Source organism: Lynx canadensis, chromosome A1 (genome assembly GCF_007474595.2).
Source record: "Lynx canadensis isolate LIC74 chromosome A1, mLynCan4.pri.v2, whole genome shotgun sequence".
In the NCBI taxonomy this organism is placed as follows: Eukaryota; Metazoa; Chordata; class Mammalia; order Carnivora; family Felidae; genus Lynx; species Lynx canadensis.
In genome coordinates, this window is record NC_044303.2 from 142,731,837 (window position 1) to 142,744,939 (window position 13,103).

General features: G+C 32.7%; 1 protein-coding gene across 2 annotated transcripts in view; it reads left to right on the forward strand.

The window, feature by feature from the left end:
- Window positions 1-12,118, forward strand: part of SCAMP1 (secretory carrier membrane protein 1) — a 129,452-nt gene extending 117,334 nt beyond the window's left edge. For both annotated transcript variants that reach the window (XM_030323538.2, XM_030323541.1), the window contains one exon: window positions 8,256-12,118. In XM_030323538.2, coding sequence (XP_030179398.1) covers window positions 8,256-8,420 — 165 coding nt within the window. In that variant the 3' untranslated portion in view covers window positions 8,421-12,118. The remainder of the gene's footprint in view (window positions 1-8,255) is intronic.
- The last annotated feature ends 985 nt before the right edge of the window (window positions 12,119-13,103 follow it).

The window sequence follows — 13,103 nt, forward strand, 5'->3', positions numbered from 1 at the left end:
TAAAGCATTTCAAAAGCAATTTAGAATAAATTTCGCTTTAAAAAAAAAAGTTTCCCTAAACGCTAGAATTGTTTTTAAAAATGCCAGTATATCTATTCTGAAAAAACTTCTCTGTGAGAGTATATAATTCGGGTATATGATCCAAAGTGGAGATGATGATAGTGATGATAATAATAATAATTATTGGTGTTTTATAGTAAATGCTCTATGAACATACCCAGTTATATTTAATAATGGTCTTAGGTTAAAAATGATGATTTCATTTTCTTTGAAAACATTGCTATTGTTCACCCCTCCTTTTTTTTTTGCTTCCTTTTTAATTTTTTTTGTTTTATTTGGATCTAGGACAGAATGCTGATAATTTAATGTACTTTTTTTTTAAATAGTCACATTTAGGTATACTTCTTTTGCCTTCTCTCTGCCTCTTTCTCTGAATCATCCAAGATTATAATTTTTCCTGATTAAAAATCCATTTCAGATGATTGACATGGCCTATTTTCTTTTTCTTTTTCTCCTCCTCCTCCTCCTCCTTTTTCTTTTTCTTTTTCTTTTTCTTTTCGAGAGGAGAGTGAACGTGTGCATGTGCAAGCAGGGAGAGGGAGAGAGAGAATCTTAAGCAGACTCCACACTCTGCGGAGCCTGAGGTGGTGCTCAATCTCATGACCGTGAGATCATGACCAAGCGAAATCAATCAAGAGTCAGATGCTTAACCAACTAGGCCACCCAGGTGCCCCAAGAATAATAGTATTTGTTAAACAATATGTTGGGGACATTGAAATTTTTTCTGCTCTAAATACTTTTTATTTTTTTTTTATTAACTGAATTATAGCAGTAGACAGTACTATATTGGTTTTAGATGTACAACATTGTGATTTGACATTTATAAATTACATCATGAAATAATTTCCATAAGTATAGTTACCATCTGTCACCATTCAAGGCTACACAATATTATTGACTGTATTCCCTATACTGTACTTTACATCCCTGTGACTCATTTATTTTGTACCTGGAAGTTTGTACCTCTTAATCCCCTTCCCCTATTTTGCCCATCCCTCCACTTCTGTATCCCCATCCCCAGCAGCCATCAGTTTGTGCTCTGTATTTATGAGTCTCTTTCAGGTTTTTTGTTGTTGTTGTTTGCTCATTTGTTTTTTAGAGTTTGCATATAAGTGACATCATGTGGTATTTGTCTTCCTCTGACTTATTTCACTTAGCATAATACCTCCTGGGTCTGTCCATGTTATTGCAAATGGCAAGATGTCATTCTTTTTTTTTTTGGCTGAGTAATAGTGCATTGTGTATGTGTATGTATGTGTGTGTGTGTGTGTGTGTGTGTGTGTGTGTGTGTGTATATATATACACACACATTATCTTCTTCTTTATCCATTCATCTTTCAGCAGACACTCAAATTTCTTCTTTATGTTGCCTAACATAAATAATGCTGCAAGAAACATAAGCGTGTGTATTTCTTTTCAAATTAGTGTTTTTGTTTTCCTTGGAAAAACCCAGAAATGGAGTGACTATATCATATGGTACTTCTATTTTTACTTTCTTGAGAAACTTCCATACTGTTTTCCCATAGTTGCTACACCAATTTACATACACACAAACAGTGCAGGAAGGTTCCCCCTTCCTCACATTTTTGCCAACACTTGTTATTTCTTGTCTTTTTGATGGTAGCTATTTTGACTGGTTTGAGGTGATACTTCATTGTGGTTTTGATTTCCATTTCCCTGATGATTAGTGATATTGAGAGCATCTTTTCACGTGGATATTGGCCATCTTTGTGTTGTCTTTGGGAAAGGGTCTATTTAGGTTCTTCTGCCCATTTTTTAATTGGATTGTTTCTTTGGTGTTGAGTTGTATTGATTCTTTATGTATTTTGGATCTTAATCCCTTATCATAGATAATTTGCAGATATGTTCTCCCATTCAGTAGGTTTCCTTTTCATTTTACTGGTGGTTTCCTTCACTATGTGGAAAAAGCTTTTTAGTTGGATGTAGTCCTAATTGTTTATTTTTGCTTTTGTTGCACTTGATTAAGGGGACATATCCAAAAAAATATTGCTAAGGTTAATGTCCAAGAGTTTACTTCCTGTGTTTTCTTTCACAAGTTTATGCCTTCAGGTCTTAGGTTATGTGTTTAATCCATTTTGAATTTATTTTTATATGTGGTGTAAGAAAGTGGTCCACTTTTATTTTTTTTTTGCATGTAGCTGTTCAGTTTTGCCAACACTATCAAAGAGACTGGTCTTTTCCCCCGTGTAAATTCTTGCCTCCTTTGTCACAGATTAATTAACCATGTAAACATGGGACTATTTTGGGGCTTTGTGTGGTGTTCCATTATTCAGTGTTTCTTTTTGTGCCAGTACCATACTGTTTTGATTACTATAGTTTTGTAGTATAGTTTGAAATACGGAATTGTGATGCTTGTGATAGCTCTGTTTTTCTTTTTCAAGATTGCTTTGGTATTTGGGGTCTTTTGTAGTTCTGTACAGATTTTAGGATTATCTTAATTCTGCAAAAAATACTATTGGTATTGAATCTTTAGATTGCTTTGGATAGGTTCAACATTTTAACAATATTCTTTGAATCCATGAACATGGTATATCTTTCCATTTGTATCAACTTATTTCATCATTATCTTAAAGTTTTCACTAGATGGGTCTTTCACCTCTTTGGTTAAACTTATTTCTAGGTATTTTTTTTTTCTTCTTTGATGTCACTATAAATAAGATTGTATTCTTAATTTCTCTTTCTGCTAGTTTATTATTAGTGTAGAGACATGCAACACATTTCCATAATTAATTGCAATTCATTTAGTCTAACAGTTTTTGGTGGCGTCTTTAGGGTTTTCTGTATATATTATGTTATCTGCAAATAGTGACAGAGTTACTTCCTCCTTAATAATGTGGATACCTTTTATTCCTTTTTCTTGCCTGATTTTTGTGGCTAGGACTTCGAGTACTATGTTGAATAAAAAAAGCAAGAGTGGACATCCTTGTCTTGTACTTTAGAGGAAAAGCTTTCAGCTTTTCACCCCTAAGTATGATGTTAGCTGTGTGTTTGTCATATATGGCCTTTGTTATGTTGAGGTACGTTCCCTCTATATCCTATTTCTTGAGAGTTTTTGTCATGGAAGGATGTTGAATTTTGTAAAGTGGTTTCTCTGCATCTATTGAGATGATCATGTGATTTTTATCTTCATTTTGCTAATCTGGTATATTGTGTTGATTGATTTGCGGTTATTGAACCATCTCTCATCTCTGGAATAAATTTCACCTGGTCATGGTGAATGATCCTTTAATATATTACTGAATTTGGTTTGCTCAATTTTTTTTTAGGATTTTTGCATCTGTGTTCATTAGGATTATTGACCTGTAATTTTCTATTTTTGTAGTACCTTTGGTTTTGATATCAGACTAATGCTGGCCTCATAGAATGAATTTGGAAACATTTCTTCTCTTCAATTTTTTGGGTTAGTTTGAGAAGAATAGGCATTAGCTCTTCTTTAAATATTTGGTAGAATTTCCTTGTGAAGCCATCTAGTCCTCAGCTTTTGTTTATTGGGAGTTTTTTTTTTTTTAAATTGCTGATTCAGTTTCATTGCTAGTAATCAGTCTGATGAGATTTTCTATTTCTTCCTGATTTTGTCTCGGAAGACTGTATGTTTTTAGGAATTTATCCATTTTCATTTAGATAGTCCAATTTGTTGGCATATAATTTTTCATAGTAGTCTCTTGTAATCCTTTGTATTTCTGTGGTTTTAATTTGTCCTCTTTTATTTCTGATTTTATTTATTTGAGCCCTCTTTTTTGCTTGATAGGTCTGGTAAAGATTTTATCATTTGTATTTATCTTTGCAAAGAACCAGTTCTGAGTTTCCTTAATTTATTTTTGTCTATTTCCAATCTGATCTGTATTATTTCCTTTATTATTTCTACTAAGTTTGGGCTTTATTTTTTAGTGCCTTTAGGTGTAAGATTAGATTGAGACTTTTCTTGTTTCCTTGAGGTGGGCTTTTCTTAGATCTTCTTTTGCTTTGTCTCAAAGATGTTGAACTGTTGGTTTCCATTTTCATTTGTGTGAATGTATTTTTTTAATTTTCTCTCATTTCTTTGTTGACCCATTGGTTGGTTGGTAGCATGTTGTTTAGCCTTGGTGTATTTGTGTGGTGTTTTTTTTTCCAGTTTTTTTTTGTTTTTTTTTTTTTTTGTAATTGATTTACAGTTTAATACCATTGTGGATCAGAAAAGATACTTGATAGAATTTCAGTCTTCTTAAATTTATTGAAGCTTGTTTTATGGCTGAATATATGATCTGTCCTGGAGAATATTCTGTATGTACTCAAAAAGAACGTGTGGTCTGCTGTTTTTGGATGCAGTGTTCTGTGTATATATCTGTTAAGTATATCTAGCCTGATGTGTCCTTCAAAGCTACTGCTTCCTTGATTGATTTTCTGCCTGAGTGATCTATTGATGTAAGTGGTATGTTAAAGTTCCCTAGTATGTTCACTTGTAAACTGGCCTGTGAAGGTAATTGCAAACTAAGCAATTTTCTTTGTAACATAGGTACAGTGTGTTAGATTAGTAGTGTACCTCTTTGGTAACTTTTTTTTTTTAATAGGATAATTGTGAGCCATTTGTTTAAATGGCTAAAAAAACAAAAGAAAAAATAAACAAGTAATTATTCAGTGGCTTTTACTGCAAGTTATTATGTCTTTTTTTTTTTAAGTAAGCTTTACACCCACTATGTCACTTGAACTCATGACCCCAAGGTCAAAAGTTGCATGCTCTACTGACTAAGCCAGTCACGTACCCCAGCAAGTCACTATATCTTATAGGTGATATAATAATGAGTAGAAATTAGCTCTTCCCCTCAAGGAACCAAAAGCACATGGGGTATAAGACATGTAGATAACTCCTACAAAAGAAAAGGCACACTAGACATCCCTAAAAGATGTACTGGAGGTGCTCACAACAAGGAGAGTCACAGTTAGATCAAGCAGAAAGAGGACAGTGGTATTTGAGATAGGCTGCATAGGATGAACAGGATTTCAATAGTGTGAAAAGAGAGTATTAATTCAAGAGGTGACAGAAGGGGTATCTGACCCAGATCTATGGGCAGTTCACAGATGGTTTATAGGAAATGTTTAATTGAAAACATTAGGCTAAGAGATCCCTAAGTTTTTTAAAAAAAGACTCACAACAAGAATAAAAATTTCAAAAATTTGTTTTTTCCCAGGTTTTAAAAAAAGTTAAAGTGATTTTTCTGTAACAGGCAACTTATATTAATAAAAACATTTCTTGAAATCATATTCTCTAAGCTTTAATGGAAATATATGTTTGGATTATTTTGTTTAAAGTACCATGAGCCTTTAATTTCCATAGTATACAATTTTTTGTGTCATATACCTCCACAGTATACACTAACATATGTTTGAAGATACATTAAGAAAGCAAGATACCCTTCTGGAGTTGCATCTCGGCTGTGACTCTTCTCCAGATACTTAAAAATTAATTTTAATTTTTACTAGAGTAACACATTTACATAACTCTCATTTTATCCTTAGGAAAAATGTGAGAGACAGATAGGACAACAAATATTCTTGTTTCATGGGAAGTAAACTTGAGGTTTTGAGTGGTGACCAGCCTGGTAGAAAGCAGTGGAATCAGTAGATAGCAAATCTACTGTTCTTTCTGTGTTACTCCTAGAACTAAATATTTAGGTTGATGTTCTCATAACTAGAAGAGATAGAAAGTATTTAAGTTGTTTAGTTTTTTTTTAATTGTAATATTTTACCTTAAAGTTTTGTCCCTGATGTCGTAAGGAATGTGAGCTATCAATAGATAACACTATGAAACATAGCAGGAAATTGATGAGTTTTTCGAGATGGTAATCCTTAGAATTAGCCTGTCATGTTGCTGGAGCACTGGTAAAAAGAATCCCCGTTTTCACATGGTTTTATAATGGATTTCATACAGTATTTGAGCATTATGCACAGAGTACGCATGTGTAGTGTCTTCCCTCTAGGTGGCTCTCTGAGTCTATATAGATTTGGACTACTGAGAAGTGTATGTTGTTCGTACCTTTATTTTGCCTTCCTGCTCTGTGGGGCTGTGCGTGACATTTTTAAGTAATTAAATATGAAGCCCATGAATACGTAACATCAGGCACTCAATTTAAAACAAATTTGGAAAAGGAAATAACAAAGCAAGTTAGAACAAACATTTGTTGATTATATGCTCATAAACTTGGGGGGAAGGGAGAAGACACAGGTGAATCTGTAATTATATTGTATGATGACAAAGTCTAGTAAGTAGCCAAGGTTTATTAGATTTCTATCATAAACTCCATTTTCTTGGTCCTAATTATATGTATTCATTGCTTTGAGATAATTTTCTTGAACATAGGCGTAGTAATTTATCTGTATCTTTAATGTTCCATAGAAAAATTGGTTTTAAAAAGGGAAAAAAAATAATTACTTATGATTCTGAAAATTCCCAACATGAAGAAATGGTTTTGAACACGTTGGCCAAAATTACAACAGTAAGTGATCATGTAATAGAATGACGTTTCACAGACTGTGCGAATGTGAAGATTAATTTTTCAGATCCCTTGATGTTTATAAGTGAGGATCAACAATTTTGTTTGGAACCATTTTTGTGTGTCATAATAGTAAATTTGAATAATGCATAAAGATTATCCCTTGGAGAGAAAGAAATGAATACAAAAGATGTAAAATACAGTGTTCAGTTAACCAACACATGAAAAAGTCATTTTCTCATCATTCTCTCAAAATATTAAAGGAATTAAATTATGATAGTGCTATAGTACGAGAAGAAAACAATTTTAGGGTTTGCCTAAAGTGTACTTGTCAGCGCTCTCATTTTCTTCCTGACCCTTTTACACCTTGTTCCACTGTAATATGACATTTGCTTTCATCACTGTGTCAGAAGAATTCAGGGCTGCCTGGGTATTTTTATCTCCTACCCGGAGCAGCTCTTCATTCCTTAACATGGCTTTCTTCCCTTGGCATCTGTGAAAAAGTCCCTGGCTTTTCCCATTCCTCTCTTTAATTGTTCCTTATTGTCGTGGGTACCTCTTAAATGTTGGTATCTTAACAGACTTTGATATTTGACTCTTTCCTTTTTTCTCCATGGACCATTTCATTTATGTCAGAGTTGCAGTTACCATTTATGTGCCATTGCTTTTCAAGTCCATGTCCCTAGCCTATTCCTCTTTTGAACTCCAAATCAAATCTTCACCTGCCTGCTGCCTGCTGTGCTAGGTATGAATGTTTTGAACTTAGTGTCTCCTTTCCCCTCTAAACCAACCTATCTTACCTCTTCTCTGTCTTCTTGAAACAGTTTCCCAGTATCCAAGTTTGACTTGAAAGTCTTTGACTCATTCAAAGAAAGTTCCCTTTCTTTCTCTTCCTCCCTCCCCCCAAGTTTGTAGACATGTAATAAATATTCTAATTTGCTTTATTTCCTTCCCCAAATGTATATAAATTGGCTGATGTTATGTATTGTTGCACTTTGTAGTTTATGCATCTCGTAACATATGCTAATAGAGTGTTTTTGAACCTTGCTCTTGAAAAGAAGTCCCAAAGATTTAACTGATAAATCAATATGGGCAGACACTTTCCAGAAGTTTTTCCTTTCCCAAAATTTCTCAGAAGTAAATCCTTTAGGACTTGACCATACACAAAAAGTAAAATGGTACACAGAGTGAAAGAGGACAGCAAAAGTATCTTTAAGGACCTATGTATTCCTTGGTATATTAAATGATGAAATGATAATCATTTGATTATAATAGGGCTAGTGGTGTATATGTAGCCAACATGAAAATTGATAAGGCATTACTCTGAATTGTCTAAGGTGGTAAGTTAATGTATTAATGTCTGAATGTCTCTTGTTATGTTTAAACCATTCTCTGTAATATCTTAAAAAGTAGGTATAGCAGGAAAAATAGTTTTTTGCATTTGGTTAAGAAGTTTTAAAAATTATTGTTGGTTTGCATAAGCATAACTATCTCTTCTGCATTGGGAGTAAAGTGGAAGACAATGTTAGGAAAATATTTAAATACAGTATTGTATGTCAGGGTGGTGGCTGATATTCTTGACCTTAGGAATCATGGCTAGAATCTAGTCCTTTTATGTCTGGGTAATGTCAAGATTAATTGAAGAGTTGCTGAAAATGAGTGTGTAGATTACCACTTAACTTGTCCCACTTTTTTGTGCCTCCGTAGGTACATGGACTATACCGCACAACAGGTGCTAGTTTTGAGAAGGCCCAACAAGAATTTGCAACAGGTGTGATGTCCAACAAAACTGTCCAGACTGCAGCTGCAAATGCAGCTTCAAGTGCAGCAACTAGTGCGGCTCAGAACGCTTTCAAGGGTAACCAGATGTAGAGAACCCTCCAACAGTACACTGGTACCTTCTGACTGTACTTTTTCTCCAGTTACTGTATTCTATAAATATTTTTATGTTCAAAACACAGTACACACAGCATGTATATTTCCTGTTCACTTGTGCATGGGCTAAAACCAGAAAAACTTCCTTGTCTTATTTGCCTATTAGTTTCTTAATATTTTGGTGCCCCTTGCAGAAAAAAATACCACATGCTAAATAAATATTCTCCATATTTTTTGGGGGATGAATGTTCAGCAAATTATTTCAGTGGTGACACACTGAAATTAATATGGTACTTATGATTAAAAATGCATTTAGTACTAGCTGCAGTCATTCTTTCAAAAATCTTAGACTTAAGGATTACATATTGGAACATTAAAGCGATGCTTCATTCCATTTTCCCCATTTATACTGAAAGAAATAGGCCGTCAGGGACTTAGGGATTTTAAAATTGGCTTGCTTTTTAGCAGTTTTAGTCACCAGTGAAGAGCCTGTGTGCATTTCGTAGTAGATGATGTAAATTTTATCCTTTTCTTTTTGTTTTATTTTTATAGAGTAGTTGATATTTTCATACCAATCTCTGATCTTGCATGGGCACCACATTTCTTAAAAGAATTAGTATTTTGGCTTTTGCACTGCTTATGGTTGTAGGATTGCAGAGATGCTGGTAGAATCAAAGAAGAGATTTTCTGCAATAGTTTCTGTTAAATAAAAATTTATTGGGATGCAATATGAGAACATAATGTGCAGTGCATCATCCAAAAAAGGGTAGATAATCAGTGGAATAGAATGTAGTGATGATAATACTGTTTTTTGTTTTTGTTTTTTAATTTTCAGTATCCGTATCATAGTAGAATATTACTGTATGGAAACTTTGGTATATTCTTGTGGTTACTCATTTTAATTGAACTGAGATTGTGTTTGGCAGCTCTTTTTTGGGGAGTGTGTGTGTATAATTTTTAACAGAGGTATTAAAGTCTAGACTAACTCCTTGTCCAAAAAGAACATACAGTATTTCAGGGATTTTTCTTTTAGCCTCTCATCTGTAGTGGGATTAAAAAGAAAAAGATGCTGTTGTTTCACATATACTTGAATTCCTAATGCACCTCAGTCTTTGAACTTTTGACACAGACTGAATACATTAAAATTTTTCAGCAATAGAAAAAAATGAAACATATAACTTGCACCAAGCAAGAAAATACAAATACAGTTAAATGCATTAATTGTGACTATGACCATGTTGAAATTGTTACTATGCAGCTTAGGAGTTCATTCTTAGAGTATACTTGATTTGAAACTTTGAATCATTTTTAATACTGATTTAATGACTCAAAGACCTTTGAAAGTCATTATACTGTGTTTTGGAAGTCATTAGCTAATTTAAGATTACAGAATAATCAGTAATGATTTATTCAACTTGATTTTAAGTAAGGATAGTATATTGGGTTAAATTATTTGAGACTGCAGATCTTTTTTAAAAATAAGAATCAGATGGGTATAAATAGTTAAATCACTTGCATTCTTTTCCCCAAATCTGGAGGTAAATGAATTTCATATTGAGGGTGGGATGATGAGTTCTCACTATTTATAAGGGAAGCTTTGCGTGATAATAGATAACATGGATCCATCTAGATGGTGTTTACATTTGATTTATTTGGGATTTATTGAAATAATATACTTGGAAGATATTTCTTTCATTATGATTAAAATAGGTTTCAGAAAATGAATTTAAAACTGTTTTTATGAATATTTCTGATTAGTAATAATCTCCCTACTTTGTCAAACAAATAAGCCAGTTCAAGTTCTTTAGATTCTATAATCTTACTGAAAATCTATTTTATCACAGTGTGCTTTACTGAGTGTGTATTTTACAAACATTCAAAACATTAACCACAAAATACAAGAGGAGCTCTTATATTTATCATTAATTTATATCTCAAGTCCATTTCTTTTTTTCTTTTAACTACAAATGAATATAGAGACTTGAAAAATACTGACATACTTCCCTTTAAGAATAGGAATTACCTCTATTTTGTAGAAATCCCCAAAGGTAGCATTGTTAAATAGCAAATAATTAAAACCAACAGTACCTTTTTTGTGTGTGGATGGGGAGAATGTTTTAAGGTCCAGTTACTTGGGTTAATGCAAGCTTATGAGAGAAAATTGTTTTTTAAAAACCTAAATGTGGATTAAAATGATGGCAATACTAACGGTTTGATAAGTTATAGGGATTTTAAATTCTTAGATTCTCTATTCTCCTAACAATAGTTGGTAAATGGCCACATTTTCCAGCAAAAGATTGGCATTTGTTAATGTATTATATTTAATACTAATGTGACCCACCCAGTATCACAGTCATGAAATGGTCTTCATGTTGTAAGCATCCATGTCATTTTTCAGTTTGCAATATTAAGTTGTGGCTGTTTTCCTTCAAACTAAAATTTGAACACTGGAAAATCCTTGCTCAGTGATTTGTAATTTGGGACTTGGATTATTTATCTAGGGATGTTTGTATATTTTGTCAGTGAGTAATATTGCGCTGCCATCATGATGAGTGTCATGGTTCTATATAAATGCCCTCCATCTGTCCCTCTAATGTTGCATGTTTTCAGTGGTTTGGAAGTTTTGTATATTTATTGTATTAACACAGAGTGTCATAAAATAAAATGCTGTTTACTGGATGTTAGTTTGTCTAATTTTAAACATTATATTAGCATTTCAGAGGTAGAGATTATGCTGTCAGTTTAATGTATATAGATATTTCACATTTGATTTTTAAAGAATCTCTGTAATTCTAATGTGCTGAAAAAATAAATAACATAAAAGACTTTGTTAAAAACTCTCAGCAACACAAAATGACCATTTTTCTGTTGCATTAGAACTTTTAGGTGGTGGAACATGAACTTCACTCATATTTTGATCACTCTAAGGTCAAAATACACATACTGTCTAGAAGTTAGTAAGATTCAAAATGGAAACCCTGTTTTGTGGCTCAGGTTTTTCCTTGTAGGTTAAAATGGATGCCTCTGTACTAGTATTGTATTGATTAGATTGAACTTGTGTTCTGTTTCCTAACCTAGCTACCTTTGTTTTATGTGCCGATGAAAGTACCTATTTGTGTATTGTTGGATTTTTCACTTGGTTATCTAAGGAGGATGTAAAAATCTAAAATGTTCATGGTGAATCTTATTCTGAGAAATACATGTTAAAATAGGAACAGCATTTTCAATTTTCTGGGTGTTACCTAAAAAGTGAGTTTGGATTTTCATTGGATATACTGTCTTCTGTAAATCTTGTTGAGATAATATATAGTTCATGTTTTAGAGGGGATTTATGTTAAATTGAGTTTATTTTCTGTAATTTATTTGTACTAGCATAATGCTTTCACAGTTACTGCTATATCTTTTTCTGAAAATGCTGACATAATAGCATTTAATTTTATATCTTTATTGGTGAAAATCTATGTTTAGACTGTTTATATATAGAGTTTGTTATAGTTTTGCATATATTTTCCCCTGTTAGAATTACCATGGCTGTCAGACACCATTGCACACTGTATTTCCTTCCATTTTTCCCTTAAGGAATATGTTTAGAGGGATTTTTTGATTCCATGTAATTAAGACCTTTTCAAGTTAAATAAAAATGGTTAATGTAAAAATAATTGATGGTTAAAAATAAAAAATGCCTTACTTTGATAGATTTTCAAGTACCACAGTATAAATTTATGTAGGGTAGAATGTTTTAAAACACTAGAGTTGTTTTAAATACTTGTTTATTAAACTAAAAATTTATATCTTAGTGTCTAAATATTATGGAAGTGAAGTATTTCCACTAGAACTTGAGGATACATTTTACCAAACAGCATGCTTTTTGTATTGATGGGTGTTTTAAAACCTCATTAGGGCTTTGTCATAGTATATAGAGAGCTAGAAAGAAATCTATAGAAATTTGCTAAGCCAGACATTGCCACTAATCTATACAAGGTAGATAGATTTATTCAATTTAAAGTTTCTGGGAAAATGAGGAAAGACTCTTCTCTAATGTTCTTACCCTTCCTGAGGTTTCATATTTACAGTTTAACTTTGTGGTTTTGGTAAGAAAAAGCCTTTAACCTATAGAATTTTCACTAGCACTGTTTATGTTTTCAAATGGCAAGGAGATAGGAGCCACCAGGTAGCAATGTAGTGAGTGTTAAATTTTATGTTGATCTAAATCTTGATATATTTTTCAGCTTACATCTTTCTGGGCTTATATGGCTGATGGTGTAGTTAAAACTTTCCTGCCACTAAAACCATTTTATCTTTTCTCTAATAGGACAGAAAATAGTTAATCTTCTCCAACCGAATGATGTTTTGTATACTCAAGACAAAATTACTCTAAATATTTTCTCTACATTTAAACAGTTATACTTTGTAGAATCATAGCATGCAAATTTTATTTTTTAATTCTTATATGTAATCTTAGAATTCCTTCAACACTCATTTAGTATTTTGTAGGCCGGTGATTCTCAAGATAAATCATAGTTGTGAGTAGTTGTTACTGTTGGTAGCTTATAATATTCTTCAGCTGTTTTTTCAGCCAAAAATCATTCTTTTATCTGGTCATCACAGTAGTTCCTGCAATATTATAGTCTACACAAAAACTCAGTCCACTGGGCACACACATTCCTACTCAAAGTAGTT